The 25,355-nt window shown below is 31.1% G+C and overlaps 6 protein-coding genes and 1 long non-coding RNA gene across 8 annotated transcripts; 2 read left to right on the top strand and 5 right to left on the bottom strand.

The window, feature by feature from the left end:
- Nucleotides 1-1,011: 1,011 nt before the first annotated feature.
- LOC111424699 (phosphatidylserine synthase 1 homolog l(3)77CDf) lies at nt 1,012-3,495 on the bottom strand. Its single transcript, XM_023058333.2, has 2 exons — nt 3,155-3,495; nt 1,012-2,732 (listed from the first exon to the last, which is right to left on the bottom strand). The coding sequence occupies exons 1-2, from the start codon at nt 3,343-3,345 to the stop codon at nt 1,574-1,576; spliced, it is 1,350 nt and encodes a 449-aa protein (XP_022914101.2). The 5' UTR covers nt 3,346-3,495; the 3' UTR covers nt 1,012-1,573.
- A 160-nt stretch (nt 3,496-3,655) lies between these two features.
- LOC111424704 (ER membrane protein complex subunit 4) lies at nt 3,656-4,613 on the top strand. The gene is made up of 2 exons (XM_023058337.2): nt 3,656-3,972; nt 4,051-4,613. Exons 1-2 carry the CDS (start codon nt 3,920-3,922, stop codon nt 4,526-4,528), a joined length of 531 nt encoding a protein of 176 aa, XP_022914105.2. The 5' UTR covers nt 3,656-3,919; the 3' UTR covers nt 4,529-4,613.
- LOC111424706 (uncharacterized) lies at nt 4,573-5,253 on the bottom strand. Its single transcript, XR_002707639.2, has 4 exons — nt 5,169-5,253; nt 4,908-5,074; nt 4,799-4,852; nt 4,573-4,700 (listed from the first exon to the last, which is right to left on the bottom strand). It is a non-coding gene; the product is annotated as an uncharacterized lncRNA (long non-coding RNA).
- LOC111424701 (traB domain-containing protein) lies at nt 5,235-10,327 on the top strand. Its single transcript, XM_023058335.2, has 6 exons — nt 5,235-5,326; nt 5,642-5,865; nt 7,342-7,593; nt 9,017-9,153; nt 9,207-9,379; nt 9,434-10,327. Exons 1-6 carry the CDS (start codon nt 5,308-5,310, stop codon nt 9,721-9,723), a joined length of 1,095 nt encoding a protein of 364 aa, XP_022914103.2. The 5' UTR covers nt 5,235-5,307; the 3' UTR covers nt 9,724-10,327.
- On the bottom strand, nt 9,950-11,526 carry LOC111424703 (formylglycine-generating enzyme). The gene is made up of 3 exons (XM_023058336.2): nt 10,562-11,526; nt 10,349-10,508; nt 9,950-10,279 (listed from the first exon to the last, which is right to left on the bottom strand). The coding sequence occupies exons 1-3, from the start codon at nt 11,251-11,253 to the stop codon at nt 10,124-10,126; spliced, it is 1,008 nt and encodes a 335-aa protein (XP_022914104.2). The 5' UTR covers nt 11,254-11,526; the 3' UTR covers nt 9,950-10,123.
- Nucleotides 11,527-12,739: 1,213 nt separating this feature from the next.
- Nucleotides 12,740-16,623, bottom strand: LOC111424700 (uncharacterized). The gene is made up of 5 exons (XM_023058334.2): nt 16,516-16,623; nt 14,660-14,847; nt 13,951-14,192; nt 13,157-13,663; nt 12,740-13,097 (listed from the first exon to the last, which is right to left on the bottom strand). Exons 2-5 carry the CDS (start codon nt 14,842-14,844, stop codon nt 12,874-12,876), a joined length of 1,158 nt encoding a protein of 385 aa, XP_022914102.2. The 5' UTR covers nt 14,845-14,847; nt 16,516-16,623; the 3' UTR covers nt 12,740-12,873.
- A 1,203-nt stretch (nt 16,624-17,826) lies between these two features.
- LOC111424698 (putative uncharacterized protein DDB_G0275317) lies at nt 17,827-25,087 on the bottom strand. Of its 2 annotated transcripts, XM_071196509.1 has the most exons (5): nt 24,792-25,087; nt 24,265-24,556; nt 24,119-24,186; nt 20,268-21,052; nt 17,827-18,124 (listed from the first exon to the last, which is right to left on the bottom strand). In XM_071196509.1, the coding sequence occupies exons 2-5, from the start codon at nt 24,280-24,282 to the stop codon at nt 17,883-17,885; spliced, it is 1,113 nt and encodes a 370-aa protein (XP_071052610.1). In that variant the 5' UTR covers nt 24,283-24,556; nt 24,792-25,087; the 3' UTR covers nt 17,827-17,882. The 2 variants fall into 2 exon arrangements, with proteins under 2 accessions (XP_071052610.1, XP_022914100.2); XM_023058332.2 differs by lacking the exons at nt 17,827-18,124; nt 20,268-21,052; nt 24,792-25,087 and adding exons at nt 22,408-23,914; nt 24,003-24,068 and having other exon boundaries at nt 24,265-24,283.
- Nucleotides 25,088-25,355: the final 268 nt, after the last annotated feature.

Genomic DNA, 25,355 nt, shown 5'->3' on the forward strand with positions numbered 1-25,355 from the left:
TCTAATTGACATTTGACAACGTCAAATATATATTACATTTTATCGAGGTTCATCAAAACTAAGTGAAAATTTTTAACATTCATCCAGAAATTTTAACACAACTAAAATTAAATATAAATAAATAATAAATCATAATATTACCTTTTAAATTAAAAATAAATACAAAATAACCTCAAATTTATGAGATGCAAACGTCAGCTTTCTACAGATTTCTGTTTCGTCAGACAACTAATTCATAACCTCAAATTTCTAATTGATATTTGATAACGTCAAATCGATATTACATTTTAACTAGATTTTCCAATTTTTAAACATTTTTAACATTAATCCAGAAATTTTAACATAACTAAAACTATATGTATAAATCAATAATAGATCATAATATTCCCTTTTAAATTAAAAATAAATACAACATAACCTCAAATTTATGAAATGCAAACGTCAGATTGACAGCTACGTCATAACCTCAAATTTCTCAAATTGATATTACATTTTATTGGGGTTCATGAAAATGAGCTAGATTTTCCAATTTTTAAACATGTGCTGACTACGGTCCTGAACTGCCCGCGAGCCAAGGGGCGTTAGCCATCTCAAATTGCACCTCCCCTCCACACCCCGCCGTGCGATTGACCTACATCGCGGCCAAATTTCATCGTATAATATACTCTTACCGATTTTTTTACATATAAAGCACCCGTAGTAAACACATTAAAAAAAAGGTTTGCACCTTCTATTGTAAAAATAGAATCTTGTGTGCGAACGGAATGTTGTCGTTATATTTGGAGTAGTTTTAAGGAGCTTGTTAAATTTAGATGCGATTCAGGGGCTGGTCCATGACGCGGGGGTGGCAATGGTAACGCCCACTGCCTTGTACCTTCCTAATAATCTGGCTCCGATTCCCACAACTGCGCTTCCTTTGCCTCCTTTGGAATCCGTTTTTTTTATTTTGAGGTTAGGTTAGGTTACACGTGATAAAATCTTGTAGAAATGTAATAAGAAACTATATAAGGATGGGTTTTAACGTTTTATTATCGAGTAATAACACAGAACAATTTCCTTCTATATTTTTATATTTATAATACAGGTTGCGTTATAAAAATATTGCGTTTTATTAGTTTTTATAAGTCAACCTGTATTATTAACAACATTTTTAATTATTTCGAGGCAATCTTAGTATATTTGGTACATTTGTGAGTTTATTTTGTCAGAAAACAGACTAGATTCTCGTACTTTGTTTGCAACATAAATGGTAGAGACGATTGCAAACGTTTTGTTAAGTACGATGGACTTTTTTAAATACATAAACACATCCATAGTGGTTGCAATTAATGTGGGTAAGAAATGTGGTTTAAAGTATGGCACATTCTCTCTTCAGTAAGATTTAGTTTTAGAAAAATTATTGCAGGCTTAATAAGAACAGTCTCTTTTTTTTTGTATTTATCTTGTGAAAAAAAATAATTTAAAAATTCTCTAGAAATAAGAAAAGAAATTTAGAAGTTTTAACAAACACATTTCAAATCAAATCAACAAAAACTATTAAGAAAAATTAAAATTGTCTACAAAAAAAATAATCTTAGTCTTCTTTTGAGAATGCAACGTCGTCGCCACTCATATGAGACATTTCCCCTCTTCCTTTCTTGTATTTCGTAGGACTAGACTCCCTGGAGACATCTCCACTTTTCTCCGGTTGATATTTGTTCCACATCACACACCCAAATATGAACAAAACAGTAATAATTAATTGCAATAATAACCAAACCATAATGTTAATTGCTTGAGTTTGTCCAAAAAGCTCTTTTCCATGTTTAATACAAAGTAAAGCTTCAGCCACCATGATACAAACATAAACCCAGCATTGTGTCCCAACTCTTTTACAAGTAGTATCCGTTATATAACTGTAATATTGCCTTACAGATGGCGCGACAATCACCCCAATCAAAATTAAACGACCCGTGACGAACGGATGTGAAGGGGGCATTTCAAATATATGTTTTAGAAAGAAAGTATTTAATTCAGAAGTTTGCCAGAAAATAACCAGTTGGCAAAGGGCTAAGACACGCATGTAAGAACATTTAGGGTCAAGCCATCTCACTGAAGTCCAACTTTCTGGGGTAAATTGCAAAACAGCTCTTTTAATTTTTCCTGTTGTTGTGTGAATATCTCTTATTGACGCCCATTTGTATTCGCGCATTTCTAACTTTTTACAAATGTATAATCCACACCAAATACCCAATCCATTACAAACCAATACATCAAGAATTAAGGCATCCCACCAACACTCAATAAAGTTAGGCAGTAAATGGGCGAAAGCAACCTCAGTGAATTCCCACATGATACTAATCGCCCATAAAATCCCTGTATGTCTAATTAGAATTCCTTTAAACATCCATCCCAAGAAATGACCCAAAGCAAATATATCCACATGACTCCAAACTCTTTCAAGGGTTATATCCGAACAATTCACACCATACTCTCGTTCCATATCAATGTGAAATTCCGAGAGACTCGGATCTAACCATATCAAGATATTCCTAATCGTTTGGTAATTTTGAAATAGCAAAAAAAGCATTCCTAATAAATAAAGAACGCTAAATCCAAAGACTATTCTCCAAACAGCTGGATGAGGACGGATAAACGGTCCGTTAGGGAATGCCAAAACTGAGATGATGAGGAAGAAAAATATGCAGCATAACATTCCGGTCCATATATTATTTTCGACATTATTCGTGTCTCTGAAAACAAAAAAAATGTAATTACTAACTTTGTTAACACAAATTTCACAATAAATAAGCCTATTACGCAGTAAGACCTTGAAACTTAAACCAAACACTTCCTGAATGCTATATAAACACTTTTATTATTATGATTAACAATAAAATAGATTAACAAAGGTTTTTTTTAACACAAGCACCAAATAAATTTTCTTTGTATCGTTATCAAAGAAAAAAGGGTAAAAGGGCAAATGTTAAAGTTCAATGGATCAAAAGTTAGGTAACGAAATGTATTTAACATCTATTCTTAGGTAACCTAAAACCAAATTAAAAATATCTCCATCAATTAAAATCGTTTTACAATAAAAACAAAAAAACCCATGGTTTAAATCATTTAAACAATGACATTACACAAAATTATAAAATAAACATTAATTTCTTACCTAACGAAAGCGGTGTAAATGACGACACCAATTGATATCGCTAAAAGAGTGATCGTATGTGGTTTATAAAAGAAATCCAACGAGATCTCATCTACGGGTTTTTCGTTTATCGTTACAAAGCTATCCACGCGCTTCCTCGGCGATGTGTTGTTTGCGTTTAAACGCTCTTCCATCTTTTCTATACGAACCATTGATTATTTTGCATTATTTCACATAGAAAATTATCAAGATTTACGAGTATTTTTCGGTGAATATTAATTTCATTTGATCTTTTAGGTTAGGTGCACACGGTACCGAGCGATTGGCTAATTTTTTCAAACAGTCACACCAACTTTGACAAAATAGAGAAACCAATAAAAAAAATACACGTAATCTATACGATTTAAATTTACATAAATGTATCAAAAAAATACTTTAACTCGTTATTCATAAATCTTATCAACGATTTATCAATTAATTAAAAAAAATTAATTATTTTAAACATTCATTTTAATTTAGTTACAAACAGTACCAACCGTGACTACAAAAATAACCGAAATTTATGATTACGTAAAATAAAAATATTAATTTAATCTTTTTTATTAACAACAAAAATCGTTAGATGTTTTAATTTTGATTTTAAATTATACCAATAACCAATTTAAAAATTGTGTTGAGTTGATTATTGATTTATTTGTTCTTGTCAATTTATTAATTGGCACCATTGGCAGAATTAGAAATTGCAGCTTCGAAAATTGTGCTATTTTTTAAGCTAATTAGCTAATAATGTCTGCAAAAACTGTGAATAAACGGTTTAAATGGAGCTTAGAATCCACAAGGTATTAATTAAATAATATTTTACACAAATTTTTTTTTATAGGTTATGTTGCTCATATATGATACATCATTTATTTTAGATCAAATAAATCGTTAATAACAACTGATTTATCAACGTTAGCATCACCCCCAGCTTATAGCACATCGGGGGCTCTAAGTCATAGTGAAGTAACGAAGAAAACTGATACAAGTCATTTAATTGTAAAGAAATCTTGGGAGTTGGCTTTAGCTCCATTGAAGCAAGTCCCTATGAATTTATTTATTATGTACATGGCGGGAAATTCGATTTCGATATTTCCAATAATGATGGTTGGAATGTTGTTTTTGCGCCCAATCCAAGCTTTGTTTTCAGTAAACAGCACCTTTAAGATGGTTGAAAATTCCAACGCTATCGGCCAGAAATGTGTGTATCTTTTAGGGAATTTAATAAATATTGGTTTGGCTTTGTATAAATGTCAAAGTATGGGGTTGTTACCTACACATTCGAGTGATTGGTTGGCTTTTATAGAGCCGCAGGCAAGACAGGAATATTTAGGAGGTGGAATGTTGTTAATGTAATTAATTTATTTAGGAAATTAGGGGAAAATAGAATGTAATAAAAATTTAAAACTAAATAAAACCTTTATTTACATGCGGAATAAAAGATTATTTTTATTTATTGTTTCCTATGTTTATCAGCAAAGTCTTTTATTTTTTCTATAAGAGCAGATGGATCATCAACTCTAGGAACCTAAAACAATGGAGTAGTAATAATAGTGTTATTTAATTAGGGTATTTGTTTTTCATATCTGTTTTTGTGGAAAATGCGTTATAATTCTTAAAACTTACATCGTAATTCTGGCTAACGTAGATTCCAGCATACAAACCAACTAAAAAACTAACCTAAAAAGCAATTAATTTTTTAGATATTAATTAAATCTTTTTTTTATAATCTTACCAGTCCTCTAACCATTGTAAACGATTGTTTTTATCAATAATTTATTGTTTAATAATAGAACATTGATTTCCTTTGCACCTGATATGTAATGTAAAAGATCCACCAAAGGTGTCGCTACCATCAGCTGTCAAGACTGTCAAATTAAGAATTAGTTTGGTTATTTTTGCCTAAAAACAACAAAAAAATCATATTTGAGGCGTATTCCTCGCAATTTATTGTATTAAATTTCAAATTTTTGATATTTTGATTTTAAAAACGTACTTAATAAGTTTTGTAAGTAAAAAGAAAGTACTTTTGCAATCAGCTGTCGCACTTAAGTTGTGATGTGTCGACGTTTCGTTTAGTTGTTAGCAGTTTGTAGATATTTTTGTAAAGAAATTAAGGTAGGAATTAATCGAAAATGGATGTTTCAAATTTCGGTAAGTTTATAAATAAATTGGGGATTATTTTGTAGTTTTTCTCATTGAATAATTGGGGTTACGCAAACTTTAAAAGAAGCCAGTTAATCTTTCTTATCTTATATTTGATTCTAAATTGTAAACAACGTGATAATTTAATTATGTATTATTTTAAAAAAATAAAATGAAAAAAAGTTATTTTAATGTAAAAAAAAAAAAAATTTGAGGTTAGGTTCAATCTTGTCAATTTTTTTTTAAATCTTAAAGTATCTTAAATCTCATAATAATGATTGTCAAAAATGTTAAAGATTATTAAAAATAAAATTTTTCTTTTAGAACTTTCCGAAAGTACTGTAAAAATTGGCTCAGATTCAGAACCAAGTTCTGAAAAGAGTTTTGAAGAAATCGACGATGAAACTAAACACACAATAGAACATGAAGAGTTCGACAAATGTTTACCTCAAACAGTAACTTTACTTCAACACCCCCAAACGGGGGCTAAAGTTTATGTAGTGGGGACTGCCCATTTCAGTCAAGAATCAAAAGATGAAGTTGTTAAAGTACATATTTTATTTACAAGAGAAGTAACACAACTGTGGCACACCAATTTTGATGAAATTTGGTACAGTCATAGAATGGACCAAAATAAGGTTTAAATATTTTTTATACGTGCGGTAAGAGCCCCTGAGCCGAGTTTTAGGGGGTTGAAAGTTTGGGGAAAAAGTACATTTTCGCTCATATTTCAAAAACGAAAAGTGCTATCAAAGTTTGATAAATTGAAACTGATATTCATTTTTAATAAGCTTCTTTTGATGTATCACACATCTATAACAGGGTGAAAGGGGGCGAACTACCCTTATTTTTTCGGGTTTATTTAAAACATTAAATATACTTGTAATAATATATTTATAATAATATTAGTTAAGTGTTTTTTCTCATTCATCCTTGATCAACCCCAACAAAGTTATGGGGGTTAATATGTTATAAAACTGTCAGGTATTTCGAAAATATTTTTAATACAAAAATGTTATGCCAAAGTAAGGCATATACGACATTTGGTTAACTCCCTCTTAAAAATTAATTCTATTCCAGGCGTTACTTGTCGAGGTTGGCGCAATTTGTCAGAGTATTTGTTTTATATATGAAGTAAAAATGTTTGAAAATGGTTATAAGGGCTGGAAGTTAGGGGAAGAAATAAATATAAAACTTCTAGATAAATAAGTTATTTTATTTATTTATGAGTTGAAAACCAGCTAACAAAAGAAATGATTGAATAAACAAAAAAAAAAATTATTATAGGTACATTATTAATTGATTAATTGAAAATTTGTCTCCTCAATTATTTAAAGCATCACATATGTGGGTTCAACGTTTTAAGAAGGCAAATCGGTTAGTAAGCAGAAAAATAATAAAATTATATCACAAAAACAAATTGGAAATGTTGATCGCGTAAAAAAAACCCAACCCAACCCATAGTTATACTATTCAACCTATAATATCTGCTGATGGAAAACTTCTTTCACCACTTTTAATTGTTTAAGGTGTCAAATACAATGTTTAAAGCCGATAATACTTACGTTTTGGCATCAAAATCATTAAAATTAACATCAACACATATGAAAAGTTGGCTACAAAATGTATATTATCCAAATACTGGTTCCAAATCATTATTATTATTGAATTCTTGGAGTGGCCATTGTCCTAAAGTTATTAGTGTAGTATACCATACCTGCAGAGACAACCAGTCAAATACAACCCCTATATGTATTTGGTTTCAGCTTGACCAAGTTATACTTGTATGATTTCAATTTACATCAGAGAGATAATATATTAAAATTGCAGTCTCTAACACATAACCAATTGTCTTCCCAAGGGCCAAAGCTTGTTAAAAATGAATATCAATTTACTAAATTCTAAAATGCTTTTTCTCCTTTTTCTATGACTGTCCCAAATTTCATCGAAATCGGTGTGCCACAATTGCGTTACTTCCCTTGTTAGAACATTTTTCGTAGAATTAACTTTAAAAATAAATGTAGGTGATTAATACAGTTCTTCCACACATCGTTATTTTGGAATTATGCGATGCCAGAAAAAACATTCTTCAAATGGACGAAAAAGCTATCCTCGAACAAGCCGAAAACATCAATTTAGAAATGATTCGTGGGATGATTAAAAAGAATGGATTATATTATGGGGTCACTTACTTATTGTTATTGAATTTAAGCGCTCATTTAACAAAGCAAATCGGTATGGCACCAGGGGGAGAGTTTAGAGTTGCTTTTAAGGAGGTTATAATCATAAAAATGAAATAAAAAGGAAAAATTCAAGAATCATTATGTGGCTTAAAAATCGACGATTTTTTTAATCAATGTGATATGACGTCACAAGCAATGTTAACCATACATTTTCCTATTAAACCGGTCAACACCTAACTTACAAATTGTTTATTTTATGGCCATACACAAAATCAATTTGATTAACTTAAAAGTAAAGTTATTTTCACGAAATTATGTGAGATTACAACGTATATTTCCTGATGAAACACCCTTGTTTTTCTTAGGCTTTCGATGAATAACGACTGACTGCTTGTCGTTAGATAGACTGTGTATAAATAGACTCAGTGCTAATATTAGAACTAATACTAGACCTAGAACTAGAAACATTCGGATTTAGTCGCACGTCTCTCAAAACGGCTAAACCCGAATGATTCTAGTTCTTGTGTTAGTTCTAGCGATAGTGTTAGTGTAAAACTAGAACTAACACTGGACCTAGAACTAGAAATATTCGGGTTTAGCTGCACGTCTCTAAAGATGACTAAACCCGAATGTTTCTAATTCTAGGTCTAGTGCTAGTTTTACTTTTTGTTCAATAAAAATATACAACAATCTAGCATTGAATAACAAATAAAACTAGAACAAACACTAGACCTAGAACTAGAAAGTTTCGGGTTTAGCCGTGCGTCTTCAGACGCAGTGGTCTAGTGTTAGTTCTAGTTTTAGTGCAATAAAAATATGCAACATAGTGATATCTTATGCTAACTAGCGCTACCTACCTTTGTCACTATAACTAACACTAGACCTAGAACTAGAAACATTCAGGTTTAGCCGTCTTAAGAGACGTATGTCTAAACCCGAATGGTTCTAGTTCTAGATCTAGTGTTAGTTCTACTTTTCTTTCAATAAAAATATTCTAAATGCTAAACAACATTTAAAACTAGAACTAACACTAGACCAAGGTCTATAGAACATAAGGTTACCCAATACCGATTCTCCTCCTCTGAGAGGCAAGGTGGGTCAGTGACGTAGCTGGTTCTATGAACAACACAACGCCCTTATATATCTATAAACAAGGACAACACGATGCGAGGTTTAAATATTTTATATAGACTGTACCACAGTATAGGCACGTTGGCACGTATCTATCTTTTATTCTGACTGTATCGAACCAGTGACGTCAATTTGCGGGGTAATAATCGATACTACAGAGGCATAGGGAATGAGGTAACCTTATGTTCTATAAACCTTGACACTAGACCTAGAAAATATTGGGTTTAGCCGTGCGATGACGTCACAAAAAATGACGTCAATTCGAAACTTTAAAGTGATTTTTCGGTATTTCCCGACGATTAAAAAAAATTGTCGATTTTTAAACGACATTATGATTCTTGAATTATACCAACAAAAATTAAGTTTTAATATAACTTGATTTTAGGCGAGCAGATTGGGGTCTGAAGTAGTTTTAGGAGATCGACCAATTCGGATTACTTTATTACGAGCTTTAGCAAAATTATCGTTGTATCAAAAAATAAAACTTGCATGGTATTTATTGTTTTCTAGAGACCCTATAAGGTAATTATTTTAATACCTCATCAAATTATCTTGGAGTAATCATTCATTTGTAGTAAAGAGGAGATTGAAAAGTGTAAAAATCGTGATATGCTCGAACAGCTTTTGGCTGATATGTCAGGTGAATACCCCGTTTTGGGAGAAGTTTTTGTTGATGAAAGAGATGCATTTTTAACTTATACATTACAAACGGCTGCCTTAAAAGATCCTGCTAGGTATATACCGACTGGTAAGATAACTTCAAAATGTATTTACCCCAAAAAAAAATTAATTTTTGTTCTAGAAAATGTGTTGAATGAAAATTTGAGAATAGTAGCTGTAGTGGGAATTGGACACGCTATTGGAATATCAAAATTATGGCCGATCGATCAGCGATCAAAAATTAAAGAGATTTTGACTGTTCCCCCACCTTCCATGTCAACGAAAATAATAAAAATGAGCTTCAAATTGAGCATGATGACTTTAGCTTGTTACTTGGCGTATAAATATGTTCCGGTGCCGAAAAGTCTCAGGGATATATCAAACCAGGCGTTCCAAAAAGTTGCCACTAGAATTAAGGATTACACTTATTAATTATCAAAGAAGAAAAAAAAATGTTACCCATTTCTTTTTGGTTGTACACATTCCAATGGGTTGTTTTATGATTGCTATTTTTCTTTTTTGGTTTTGTTTTTATCTTGATATTAAAAGTGGTGATAAAAAATATGGTTATTGTAGCAAAAACACTTATCTTTTTTATTTTCTTAACCTAATTTTTATAATAAATAGGTTTTAATTAGCACAAGAAAAAGTCCACATGGTAGCTAAAGACAATATATATTTTTTATACATTTAACCACATATTTTGTATATAAATTAACATTAATAAACGTTGGAAGACTTTGAGGCAGGCGTATAAGTACATATCATATAATAATTATTATCATTTCTATAATAAAAAACGTTCTATTGAGGCTGCCTGATCAAAGGACCCCTATTGGTCGTCGTTTGGTGATGCATCTTTAGCGCATCGGAATCCCAAATTTCCAGCTGAACTATCTGCTGTGTTATGGGATCTAGCCGCGCAACGATATCTCCAACAGTAACTTTTATGGCATAAGTACGAACCTCCTTTTTTCACCCGTAACGTCTGCAAAATAAAAATGATATAATTGTTGAATATATATTTTGAATTTGATTGATTTTTTAATTTCCTTACTGGACTTTCACTCCAAGAATCTGACGTCCATTCCCAAACATTCCCTGCCATATTATATAACCCATAATTATTTGGAGGAAATGAATTTACTGGAGCTGTACTTAAATAACCATCATCGATGGTATTATTTTTTGGAAAAGTTCCTTGCCAAATATTTGCCCTAAAATTAGTTATTAATCAAATTTAAGGTTTTTTTTTATTAAATTTATATACCAATGTTTTTCTTTAGGATTTAATTTATTACCCCAAGGATATAATTTTTGTTTTAATCCCCCTCGACAACCTTTTTCCCATTCTGCTTCACTAGGTAATCTTTTCCCATAATATTCGCAATAATTTTTAGCATCATTCCAAGATACATGAACAACGGGATGATTTAATTTTCCATTTAAATTAGAATCAATTCCATCCGGTGTTCTCCAACTAACTCCAGGTACTTTAACCCACCATGGAGCTTGGACGGCTCGAACATCTTTATAACCTTCTAAATCTTCTGCAGGTAATAATAAATCAAACACAAAACTATCACCGAATTTTTCAGCTTCCGTTACATAACCAGTATTTTTTATAAACGTTTCAAAATCTTGATTTGAAACTTCATACTTATCTAAGTAAAATGAGTTTAGGGTTATGTTTCTTGCAGGACCTTCTCCATCCACTTCAAAAACAGGTTCGTTTGTACCCATTATGAATGTAGATTTTTTGATTAAAACCATATTGTCTAAATTTAAAGTATTGTCGCCGTTTTTGTTTAAAAAACCCTCATTGCTCTTCGCAGTGTATTTATTATTGTCTTCAAAGTTATTATTACACTGTTCGTTTCTGTTTAATTGACAACCGCAACTTGCAGCAGTTGGGTTGTAATTAAGTAATAAAACCGCAAAATATAATAAATGTAAGTACATCTTTTTTAATTTTGAAAAAAAGGACTAAAATCTTGAAAGTTTGTACTACAACAATTTCATTATATAATTTGAAAATTTCAATTCCATATGGTAATGTAGGTGAATATAATCACTTTTAATTTGCCATTTATGCCTTGTTAAAATTCTTTTACACTTAATTTTAAATGATAACTTATCACATATTTTTATTTTAGGTTATGATTAAACGTCAGATTGTTTTTGTATAGGTTATGTCATGCTGTCAAAAATAATGCCTGCAAAAAAAATATTTTTTTAAATTGTTTTAGATTTAATAATTGATTTTTATGTAGTTTTTGGTGCTGATTTCAGAAATAATATTGGTTTCTTTCTATCACGTAAGGTTTGTCTACAAAATGAGGTAAAACTTTTAAGAAAAATCATAAAATGGACATATATGTAGTTTATATCGATATTATTTATGTACATGTTATTAAAAATTACTTTATGCAAGGGTAAATCTTAAACATAGAGGAAGAAAAGTTAATAAGGCTTTAGTTAACCTTTACAAGTCTTTGTAGTAACATTTTCTTTTTCCTCCAAAATTTCGTTTGGAACTTTTTTTTCCCTTAACATCCCTGCTGGATGTTAACAGCAGTAATCAGCCATCATATTAACGTTCCAGCACCTTTGACCATTCCTTTTATATGTTACTGCTCCAAGATTTTCCGGAAAATACTCCAGATGAAAATGAAGGAAATGAACTTTAACTCTTTAATTCTTTCATCAGTCCCAACTTGATATGAAGTGGCGGAAGTAGAATCTTTTTAGCATCTACTAGACTCTCTTTCTCAACGTTCTTAACTCCAGGAACCAAAGTTTTTCAAATCTCCACAAACAGTCCACTAAAGATCAAAGTACTTAAGGTTGTTAAGTACCAATTCGAGGTTCTCATAACATTCTTTCAAATGAACTGAATATCCTACTGGTACAGATGCATTGGTTGCCATTGTGGAGAAGAATAGCTTTCAGGCTTCTTTTAGAGGAATCAATGAAAAGTCTCCATTCTCCAAGGTCGTATTTTATATTAAATGTCTTCATCAACCTCTCTCTAGAGAAAAAAGGCTTAAATTCTTTTTCTCTACTTCTGTACAAAGAGAAGGATGTTTTTCTTTCAACCTCGATCCTAAAACCTCGGCTGAATCCTTTGGAAGGCCTAAATCTCTAACCAGATCGTTTAGTTTCAACTGTGTGAAGAGTTTTGGCTCATTGTAGGTGGGCTCGCAAGTACCATCATTGTCGCCGTCATCACTGCCTTGAAACAACTGATTAATATCATCTAAAATATTTTCAAATGTAGCTGGAGGACGAGGTACAGATAAATCAGGCCCATGAGAAATGCCTCGTTTCATAGCTGAAAGAATGTTTGGATACGAAATCTTTTTATTTTGCAAATTAAAATGTGATTTGCAGGTTCTCTCCAAACCATAGGTATAATTTAACAGAAATAAATTGCTTTTGGAAATAATTAAAAACAAAACTTCTTATTTATTATTACTCTTTGAGAAAAAAAGGTTCAAGACAAAAAAAAAATATAAGTTCACCTAAAAATAATTTTTAAACTAAATCTAAAATCACAAAAACAGAACTACTTTTATAAACTCATTGCTTTTCTTTTTTAATTTTTGAAGGTTTTTGTTCTTTTTCTTTTGCAGGACCTGCAATGGCAGTTGCTTTTGGGCTGGATACGGAAAGTCCTTTGGTTCCTGATAAAGCAGTACCTCTCGGAGCTGCAGAAGCAACACCACCTGGTCCTGCTAAAGCAATTGCACCGGGTTCAGCTTGGGATATACTTTCTTCTTTAACAGCGTCTTTTCGAGACTTTTCTACAAAAACAAATAAATTTATTAAGGTAACTGATTTAACAAATAATTTCATGCATCACCAGTAGCTTTTAATCCCAAATCGTCTTTGTACGAGTCGAACTTTCCTAAATCTTTTCCTCCATAAATCTCTTCCGAAGAATTTTCTTCATCCGGGACTTCAATTGGTCTTAATTTAAACGAAACTTTATCGTTAACTTTATTATTTGCATTTTTTTGGTGTAACCCAAAAAAGTTTTGATTAAAATCTAACTCATTGAACCTAACATCTAGAGCGGGGCGCGGTCTTGGTGTTTCCCCTTGATAAGGTTTGATGAAATCATCTTGTGGGAATGAAGGTGATTGTTTATAATACAAGTCTTGCCCGTATCGTTCTGGAGTTGGTTGATAAGGGCTGTTTGAAAATTGCGGAAGGGGATAATTTGAGAATAATGGTTGACCATTTAAAATAAAGAAGCGTTGCCCTGGTTTTAAATTTTGTGTTCGATCCGCTGCAGCTAAAACTTCCGCTTCACCAGAAGAAAACTCAGGACCTTCACCAAAACTTTCTAGTTTCTCCGGTGTTTTACCTGCAGAAATAACATATGTCAAAGCGTTTAAGTTTAATGATACAGATTATGAAGACTTTCCATTATTTTAAATAACGGAAGTGAAACTTAAATTATTAAGAGAAGGGTACCTGTATTTTATAAGTAATTATATTATTCATGTTAGTTATATTTAACGGTTTGTCTATGAATTTCCATATAAAGAGTATTTTTACCTTGTGACACTAACACATATTACAACAATGCGACGCGAATTGTTTTTTAATGAAGATTTTTAAAGAGTTAATGAATTAATTTTTGTTTTATACCTTGGACGCCTTGAGCTGTTAAACTTGGACCAGTTGGAATTTCTTCTGCATCTTTATTAATTGGTGGAACAAATGGTTTTGGTTGTCCTTGAACGAAAACGGGGTTGGGTTGAGGTGAATCTCTTAAAACAAATCCTGGTTGGGGTTGAGGTATTAAGAAATTTCCGGGATGTCCCGCTGGTTGTAATAGAAAAGGTTGACCTGGAGCTCCCCCGGTGTAATAAATGACTTGAGGTTGAAGTCTAAATGAAATGAAACTTGTTAAAATAAAATGGGATCGATGAACTTTGTATTAACAATATAATTTGAGGTAAATTGAGCGATGAAAAACGCTGACATCCAAATGAAGTGAACAGTGAACGCTGTTACAAGTTCTTTGTGGGTCGCGAGTATGATTATACCCATTCAAAACTTTCAGTTGGTCTTCGTTACGTAAGGAAATAAATTATCTATCGACCATCTAGTTTCATTTTCTATTGGGAATAAGGAAGAAAACCTTTCTATTTAAAATTTACGAGATCTAATTAATCTCTTATAACTTATTAAAAAAAACAATCTCGAATTATTCTTTGAATAATAACAAAAAGAAAAGATTTAATTCATGCCTTCATAATGTTATGTTTTCTATGTGGGAGGATGATGTAATGCAAGATTGTCATGCAAAGGAAACTTTTCCTTTGAAATTATCCTTTAAGTGTCAATTTCTTACCTGGGTTGTGTTGGATATCCTGGATATTGTAATTGAGGATCCAAAAGGCTAAAATCGTACTGCAAATCTAATCCGTATGGTGAACCATAAGTTAACGGTCTTGGGTCGGCGTTCTGCGTTCGACCTTGAGGTCGACTGTTACAAACACTCGCCAATAAACTCACCGTTATTAAAATGAAAATCATGATCTAAATCAAAATAATAATAATGTTAGTCATCTTAATACTTTCAACTCTCGTTACTTAATTGGATGTAAAATGAACTACTTTTCGTTTGATTTAAGTGGATTTAGATGTCTTAATTGAATGAGTCAACTGTAATTGATACACTTTTTAATAATTAACCCAATTTTGATTTAAATAAATCATTTTTGTAGCAAATTTGCACTTTTCCTTGAAACGTTTGTTATTGGGTTAAATAAAATAGTATGTAATAGAGAATTTCCTTTTCTCTCTTTATGACAGTCACTTTAATTAAATTTTATGCATTCGCAATTATAAAATAACTGTAGATAATTTCGTAGAGTTAATATCAGCGTTTATACTAAATATAGATTTGATGTTGTTTGAAGTAGCGGTGAAATTTCGTATTGTAAAAGTTTTTTTGCAACGTTTCCATTTCATCAATTACTTAAGAATCTTATGACTTAAAATATTGTATATAAAGTTGTCATTGACCACACGAATTCTAAAAACCAATAACCACTTCTTTAACCGATCAATGAAAAAGTATGATTCACTCCATATGGAGTACTTTTTTTCTGGAAAGATAAGGATCACCGCATTATGCGGCAATTTTGGGTTACTCAAGCTGTCTATATCAATGGGAATTTCCCCGAGAGAATTTCACCCAAATAGTGACATCATAAAAGTTGCTCAACATTTTCTGAATTTGCTGAAAACTTTGAAACTGCAATTATTTACTCGAATTGGTCAAAGATCAAAGGCTAACACAATCCAAAGGCTGTCTGATACCTGAATATCTGTGATCATGAAAGTTGGTCTAATTCTAAAACATCACCATTGAGTTTCTAGAACGCAGAATAACTTCAGAAAAGCAAATACTTACAACAAAATCTTACAAGGAAGAGTAATTAAAGTCGGATTAATGAACTTCATCATTTCTAGTCTTGCTTGTGTCAGATTAATACAAATACAACAGCTCATGTCGCGTAATCTATGTGTTCTTATTGATAAAGGGAAATAAATATTTCTAGTCTAAATGAAACATCCTCTTTTTAATTCTCAAAATTCACACAACATTTACCACATCAACAATTACTTCATTTAAAACTGTAAATATATAAAATATACTTCTTGCCCATTCAGTGTTTAACACCCCTCTTTATTTTGATGACTTATTGAGGCAAAAAACAAAGTTGTGTTTGATACTATTTGGTCATAGAAAAATCTGACAGTTAATTTGACAGTTGATTTGACAGATGTGGAATTAATCAAATTTTGGGAGTTACACAAAGTTGAACATGGAAAAACTGTCTCATTTCACCCCTTTCATTCTTATTCTTAAATAAATCGCACATTTTTTAAGTTTTTCTCTCTCACTGACTGCTTTTTATGGATTTCTTTGCTTAACCCTAGTAATCCAAGACATCCTTCTTTCTTGTAACCATATTTTGCAAAGATGCAGAACTTTGTATAACTCGTAATGAGCAATCTTAACTTTTTCTTTTATATAGGACATATCTTTTGATATAAAATTATAATAAAAATAAACTTTGAAGTGTTCAATTTGAGATAAAAAAAGCTCAACAAAATCAAAATATAATTAAATCCAATTATGATTCAAATCAATTCAAGTATATTTTTAATTTACCAATTAACAATTATTTAACTTACCTTTAATAACCGTAAACCACCTTTAACACAAATAGTTCACGTTCAGGAGTTTCGTTCAGTTCTAAGAGTGTCGTCCCCGGAACAACGACCTCACTTTATAAACCGTCAAAAGTGGGGGCCTCGTCGTTTTCGCCATCTTCTTTCCTTCTTCATTGCTCTTCTTCCATCTATGCTTCTTTCATTTCTTCTTTATTGTCCGTTCGTTATCTACACGAAAACATCATCGCGCATTTTTCCGCGTTCTTCGCTTTGAAATCTTGAAAAAAATCTTTCTTTTCAGTGTTTATCTTTTTATTGTATTTTTTTTTAAATATGAGAATTGCGTGCTGACAACGACCGAGGTTAATCTGATATTCTTCCGGCGTTTCCACCAAGAAATATTACGAATGTTTGTGTTTGTACGGCCTCAGAAAATCGTTGATTTCTGTTATTATTGATAGCTTCGTTGCGGTTTGTATTTTTCTATTAAAATGAGTGGTTATTTAAATTTACCTTGATTAAACCCGGAAGAAAAATAACAAATATCACTTTATTTTAATTCAATTTTTTAAAATTAAAATTCAAGAAGTATTTTTTGCGATGATGTTTCTTCGAAAATCTAAAAGTAAAACCCAACCCACAACCAACACTTAAAAGGGTGCGGTACCGAAAAGTGCAAGTAATTTTTTAGCCACAAAATTAACATATAATGGAAGAACCTTTATCTCGTTCTGGTTTTTCGGGCGGTTTTGTTTCGTCGATTCTTCCAAGCCGATGATTTAATTTTGTATTTTTTTTTACTTATTCTATTATATTCCGATGCGTCATTAGCAGTCAAAGAACGAAAGCAGACAAACAAGGACGAATGTTGGTGTTGTCCATTGCAACAACGGCCCTAAGACATTACTCACTTAAAAAAATTAAAAGGATGCATATATCGCGTTGTTTAATATCTGTTGCATTTTAATTGATTAAACGTTGCAAAACTTTTTAAAAGAAGGTTACAACTAAAATAAATAATAAAAATAAAAATTGATTCTTTTGTGAAACATTACGTAAGATTCTTGATGCAAATTAACTATAGAAATAAATCTTTTGATCCTTCTACTCCAGTTACAGTCAACAATACAAATGTAAAACGCCATTCATTTCATTTTCTATACTTTCCCTAAGACATTAACAGAATGAAGTGGTAAAACGGCGATGGTAACTGTTTCAAGTTAGTTATTTCTTTGTTTGGAAGTTTAATTCGCTTCTTTTGAAAGTTAAAAAATTATCCCAATTACGTAATCATCTTTTTTGCCTTTTCGAATTACATTTGAAAGAAGGAAACAAAGCCTAATTCTTTATTATTATCTTAAGGTATTACACAAAAATAATTTAAATTATTATATTTGATGATATTTCGAAATAATCTTGTTTAAAAGATCGCTGGAAGAAATTTGTTTTTTATTGTTAGATTCGCCTCGTTTTTTCGATGGTTTAACGTATTGTTGAGCAAAAATTGGTACTAAAGCTTGTTCGGGATCGACTCCTGCTATTGCGGTTCCAACTGGGCGTGCTATTGCTAATCCTGCAGGACCAACTACAGCTGTCGCGACTGGTTTACTTGCTGCAACACCTCCAGCTCCTACAAAAAAAGAAAATATTGATTAGAAGAGTGTAAACAATTAGAGGAAATGCGGGTGTTGTATCATTTCCTATTTTAACTTCCGATTTTCTTTTTTTTAATAATAATAGTAAATGAATAGTTTTCTAAATTAAAGGAAATATTTTTAAAATTAATAAAATTTGTGCAGATCGAAACAAGAAAACTTCTCGGATGATGAATGGATTACAAATATGACGAAAGCTGCTATGATAAAGAGACTAATCCAAAAACACAATAAGAAGATGTTTGGAATCTGGCAGAACTAAGAAATCGTTACTTTTGGTAAATTGCTTTTAGGTTATACGAAAATGTAAGGTTTATTTCAACATTTTTTTTCTCAATATTTTTCCAATCCAACCCGACGATTATTATATATCATTTTAAAGAGAAAGCTTTGAGCTTTAATTTAGAATAAGTCTCATTCCTTAATTTCAATTAATACGGCTTACAGGAATTTTGAAATTAGCATCTTTTTTGACACTTTTAGGTTATACGAAAATGTAGGTTTTGTTTCAAAATTTTTTTTGTCAATATTTTTCCTATCCAACCCAACAATTATTATACATCATTTTAAAGAGAAAGCTTTGAGCTTTATTTTAGAATAAGTCTCATTCCTTAATTTCAATAAACACGGCTTCCAGGAATTTTTAAATTAGCATCTTTTTTGACACTTTTAGGTTATACGAAAATGTTGGTTTAGTTTCAAAATTTTTTTTCTCAATATTTTTCCAATCCAACCCAACAATTATTATACATCATTTTAAAGAGAAAGCTTTGAGCTTTATTTTAGAATAAGTCTCATTTCTTAATTTCAATAAATACGGCTTACAGGAATTTTTAAATTAGCATCTTTTTTGACGCTTTTAGGTTATACGAAAATGTAGGTTTTGTTTCAAAATTTTTTTTGTCAATATTTTTCCTATCCAACCCAACAATTATTATACATCATTTTAAAGAGAAAGCTTTGAGCTTTATTTTAGAATAAGTCTCATTTCTTAATTTCAATAAATACGGCTTCCAGGAATTTTTGAATTAGCATCTTTTTTAACATTTTTAGGTTATACGAGAATGTAAGTTTTGTTTCAAAATTTTTTTGTCAATATTTTTCCAATACAACCCGACAATTATTATACATCATTTTAAAGAGAAAGCTTTGAGCTTTATTTTAGAATAAGTCTCATTTCTTAATTTCAATAAATACGGCTTCCAGGAATTTTTGAATTAGCATCTTTTTTAACATTTTTAGGTTATACGAGAATGTAAGTTTTGTTTCAAAATTTTTTTGTCAATATTTTTCCAATACAACCCGACGATTATTATACATCATTTTAAAGAGAAAGCTTTGAGCTTTAATTTAGAATAAGTCTCATTCCTTAATTTCAATAAACACGGCTTCCAGGAATTTTTAAATTAGCATCTTTTTTGACACTTTTAGGTTATACGAAAATGTTAGTTTTAACTCAATACTCTTTTTCTCAATATTTTTCTAATTCAACCCAACGATTATTATACATCGATTTAAACAGAAAGCTTTAAGCTTCAATTTAAAATAAGTTTCATTTCTTAATTTCAATAAACACGGCTTCCAGAAATTGCTTATTTTGCTAAAATTGATTACAAACGCCTTTACCGAGTGTATTTTGATAGCGTTTTAATTCTGTCACAAAGTTTCAAAATTTTTGAGTTCTTGGGCCACAAAGGGTTCATATTGTGTTATATCAGCCAGAAATACCAATGGAATGGCATAAAAGTACATCAATCAAAAAACTAAATGCGTGGTAACTAAATATCTAAGAGCATGTTAAGAGTAGCAGAAATGAAGACAAGATGAGGACAATTTCGGAAAAGACCAGATGGGGCAAAGTTAAGAACTCCGACGTTAGAGACCAATGCGCGACATTACAATTAAGGACATTATGAGTTGGAGAAGACAGCGCAAGAGATTTTGGCACATTATCCCCGTAGAATGTCAGATGACAGATAATTTTGCTTACAAATAAGTCATTCGGAACCAGATAGACTACCAAAGAGATGGAGAGGCAGTTGGTAGTCAACTCCTCTAGGAGATATTTAAAAGGTAATTTTGAAATAATTTTTATTAATTAAAAAAAATCATATTTACCAGCAACAGCAAGCCCAACCGGCTTTGCTTCAGCAACTGAAGCATCATCTGGTGGTAAATTAACAACAACAGCATCACCTTCCTCTTCCTCCTCCTCCTCCTCTTCTTCCTTTTCCGGTTGCTTATCTTTATTTTCCTCTTTCTCCTTTTTCTTTTCACTTTCTTTTTGTTTCTTATTTTTATCCGTAGAATTATTGTTTTTATCTTCCTTATTACTATTATTTATATTCAAATTATTGTCAATTTTATTATTTTTATCTTTCTTATTATCTTTAATACTATTATTTACATTTAAATTATTAGTACTAGTTTTATTGTTATCTTTTTTCTTGTTATCTTCGATTTGAGTACTATTTAAATTATTTTTTTTCTTAACTTGTTCGATCCGTTTCCGGTCGAACCAAGCACTTAACCCATCATCACTAAAAAAATCATCGCTTGCACCGTTAAGTTGTAAATCGGCGATGTTTTTAGCATATTCGTTCAATATTTCCATTTCGTTTTCGTATTCGTCTTGTTGCGCGCGATTAAAACTTTTTTTTCGATTTTTTTCTTGCAAATTAATTATTTTATTCGCGGATTTATGCAGTTCTTTGATCCCAAATCCAGGTTGTTCCATTTCATAATCACCCTGAAGATCTAGTTCTGGTTTTTTGGTTGTCGGTAAGATAACGATTTTCGAAGAAATTATCCCATCCGAAGATTCGACTAATTGAAGAGCTTGCCCTTGAGCTCCGCCATAAAACGGAATTGTTGTAACTTTATATGGAATTTCTTGTTTTTTTCTATAAGATAATATTAAATTGTTTTAAACTGCGTGTCTCGGTCAATTAAAAAAAATAAACTAAAAATAAACAAAACAGAACACGCAAAAGACGCGCAAAGTTACGCATCAAAAAACCAAGGTGAAGAAGTAATTTGAATAAATCACGGGGAGATAAATCGAGCACCGAACGAATAGGCACATTTCCAACAATGTTGGCCAATTGAAACGCTTTTTGAATGTTAAAAACTACTTAACCTCGCCACATTTTTCTTCTTCAATGTAGTTTATTTAAATTTTTGTTTATACGATTCGAATATGTTATCTATTAAAAAACGAAAAAATATTTATTTGATTATATCGATTTTGTAATCTATATAGCTTTTTTTGAACAAATTAAGGTTTTTGGACATCCTAATTTAAAGCTAACAGTCTCTATTTTGTAATAACATAAACGAAGGAACAAGTTTTATTATAAAAATATTCTAAAAAAAAAGATTTTTGATGACATCTTGTGAAATTAGGTTATTTGCAAATCTCATTCGTATTTTTAAGAGTTAAATAATGAGATATATCTCAAATTAAAGCTAATAGACTCTATTTTATGATAACATTTAAAAAAGAATAGGATTTATTATAAAAATTTAAAAAGGTTTTAATGAATATTTACATATTTTATACAAATTTTAGGCTTTTTGAGTAAGAGTCAAGTTTCTTCGTAATGTATTTCCAAATCACTTTCTGCGTGAGCGATTCCTCCAGGTCCAGCAATAGCTACAGCTTCAGGTTCGAAAAGAATATCAACATTTGTACCCTGCCTTAAAATTGCTTTCGATATTGGATTAGCAATTGCTTTACCTTCTTGACCAGCCACCGCTTTCGCCGCTGGTTTCAAAATTAACGTTATCGTATCTTCTTCCTTTCCATTCAAATTACTCCTAAACCGTATCAATTTATCCTTTGGAATCGTGTTTTTATTTTTAACATAATCCAATAAAGGATTATTTTTATATGGAGCTATTTTAGCGTTTGTTTCTTTAATCGCTTCGTCGATCTCTAAGAGTTTTTGTATTTGCATAGTTCTTTGATTGAGTATATCGGAAATTTTAATTTCTTCTTCGTTTTTTGAAAAATCTTGCAAATCGTTTAATGGAATTTTGTTTGGTGTTTGAGCGAAGTCGTAGAAGTAATTGGGATATTGTGAGTTGTCCAGGATATTAGTTGTTATTAATAGTGGAGGTGATTGATAAAAAGATCCAAACCTAAGTGGAAAAAAGAGATGCAGAAATTAATTTTAAGTTTTAAGCTAATTTTTGCAGCAAAAGCAGAAAGAAATAATATATCTACAATTAATTAGGATAAATATAAATAAAAATGTTTTTTTTTAAATACTTTTTTATTTAATATAAGTATTTTATCACAGATAAAAAAATTATTAAAATTATTTATTAATAGTTATACAACCAACTATACATTTATGCAAAATCAGTTGCCTATCTACCGATTTAATTCATTTTTTAACATTACTTTTTATCCCTTATTGTAATAAATAACAGGTCCAATAGCAACAACTTTCCCGACCCTTCTTCCTTTATGATTTCCATTGATTATATCTGCAAGACTAACATTAGGTTCGACAGCGATAACTTTTGATCCAGTTCCAGCGATTGCTAAACTATCCGGATGGGTATAAGCATAACCATTTGGGCCAACGATAGCTGTTCCTCCACTTCCTGCAGTTGCAATTCCTCCGGGTCCCGCGATTGCAACACCTCCTTTCTTTACTTTAATCCGATGAATAAAAATCCCACTTCCCGTATTATCCCTACTTAAAACTTTCTTATTATTCTCATTTATAACATCTTTTAAATCCTCACTTAGGGGTGGGGGTTGAGTTGTGGTTTGCTTAAATTTATTTTGCGTTTGAATTAATAGTTGCAACGGGTTTAACGTTTTTGTGTTATTATCGTTTTTTTGGAGGTTTTTGTATGAAGATTTTTTATTTTTTGTTACAGCTTTTCCTTCACGAATGTTTTGGGTGAGTGTTGAGTTATTAATAAAAACTTTAGCAACATTTTCAAGCTTTAATTCATCATTATCACTTTGATTTTCGGTTGTGTTTAAATTTCTGGGCGATTTATTAAACGGATGAAATTTATTTTCGTTGTATTCTGCTATTTGTACCCCTTTTTTGATACTTTCAATAATAAAGGTGGGTTTATTGCCGGGTTGTGGTGGTAAAAAGTAATATTCTTTACCTGTTCTTTCTGAGTTATTCGAGATTTCTGTTAGATTCTTTTTGTCTAATCTAAAAAGTATTCTTAAATAATTAAAAATCCCGATGTTTCCATTTTCCGTGGGTTTTGTGTTTTTGGGGATGTCTCTATCGGGTTGATAACCATCCACTTTGTACTCGTTAAAAGGCATATTTGGGACGTTATTAATATATCCAGAGCTGTCATAGTTCTCGCTCTTTTTGTATGGAATAAATGAGTTTAAAAATGGCAAATTTTGAACTAAGGGGTTAAAATTGCTTAATCCTTGAATGTAGGGGGGTAATTGCGACTTCAAAATGATCCCTTTTACGTTATTCAACATCTGGCTTTGTATAAAGTTGTGTTTTTCGACGTTTATTTTATCCGATTCATCGCTAATCGATTTACCCCGAAATTTTTCAACCAAAAAGTTCCCCAAGCGAATTGGTAACGGCCTATCAAAGGAATGTTGGTAAAAATGGGGTATTTCCACGTTTTTTGTGCTGCGAATGGGTGCCTTTGTGCTCGTGTAACCATATTTTTGGTTAATATCGTCGATTTTCTTTAAAATTTCGTTTGTAACTGTATCGTTGGTTGGTTCTATTTTTATGACTTCGTGTTTTTCTATTCTATAAAAATAAAAGAAAGGAATTAGAACGAAAAAAAATTCAAATCAAGAATAGGGTTGTGTAGGATTTTTTTTTGTCAAGAACTTACCCCATTCATTCTAATAACACATTCACCACAGCACATTTTAAACAAGCACAATCACTATAAACAAAACTAATTTGGGGGAAAATCATCTAAATCTATTAATTATTTAATGAACTTACTCAATAGAAATTGGGGCTTCTTTCTCTTGAGTTTGCGGCCTACATTCCACCAATGTCAATGTCGTAATCTAAAAAAATTTACCGTAAAAATATTCAAAAAACCAGTTTTTAACGAATTAAAGAGGCTGCTTTTAAAATCAACTTACTAAAAGTAAGATCTTCATGTTATAGTACTGGTCAAAAAAGGTTTTGGCTCAAAACATCGATTCATCGAAACTGCCCGTGAAATATTTAGTGACGGCCTTTTTAAAACTGCCGGAAGACAATTTTGTGCCCACCACGTTCTTACAGGTTCCCGATAAAGGAACCACCTCCGATATCGAAGTTTACTTCTTCGTCGTTTTCGACCTCTTCTTCGTTATTGGAAGGGGCAAGAAACGTTACAAGCACGTCTTCTTATCTCGATGTTACATAAACCGAGAAATTATTATTTTTACCCTTTAAAAAATTAACTCATTTAAAATTAAACCAAATAAAAAATTTTCTTTCTTTTTTACAATTTAAATTTTTATTTCTCTTTTAACACTTTATTTCCATTCACATATAACCCTTCAATTCAACGTCTTTAGCATATTAAACAGCCCCAAAAAAAAAAAGTCTAAATTTAGGCCAATACGTGCTCCTTCGAAAGAAATAAAAAACCTAAATTAGAATTCCAAAAACGTTTTCTTACCGTAACTCATAGAAAGTCAAAAAAAAACCATAAATTACGACATCGACAAAACGATAACGCTTCCTGATTTTTTTTTATTGATTAATTTTTGTTATTAATAAGCGAGTACAACAAAAGAAACGAAAGTATTTAGCACGAATAACTGTCGTGTTTAATATAAATAAAGGAATCGATTGAAATCAGTTTCTTTGCGGCTTCGATTTTGAAAAAGTATTCTAGATTTAAATAACTGTAAAATGACGGCAGGAAAATGAAACAAAAACGTGGGGGAAGATGAAGTAGTGTTTATAGTTAATCGGATTTTCTAAAATCACTTTTGCAAAGTATACGTGGAGAGTTTGTCGTCTTTAAGTTCACGGAGAACCTTGACTTTGCAAGAACTGGTCGATGAACCTTTCGCTACGCCCGCGATTCTTCGTAGCAAATATTCTTTGTTGGTTTTTCCTAGATAATTGATTGTTATTGTTTCTAATTATACGTTTTTGTTTTTTTTGTTAAAAACAACTTTAAAATAAATTAAATAATACGGGTATTACTATTATAATACCAGTTCAACCAGAATTG

Source organism: Onthophagus taurus, chromosome 6 (genome assembly GCF_036711975.1).
Source record: "Onthophagus taurus isolate NC chromosome 6, IU_Otau_3.0, whole genome shotgun sequence".
Lineage (NCBI taxonomy): Eukaryota > Metazoa > Arthropoda > Insecta > Coleoptera > Scarabaeidae > Onthophagus > Onthophagus taurus.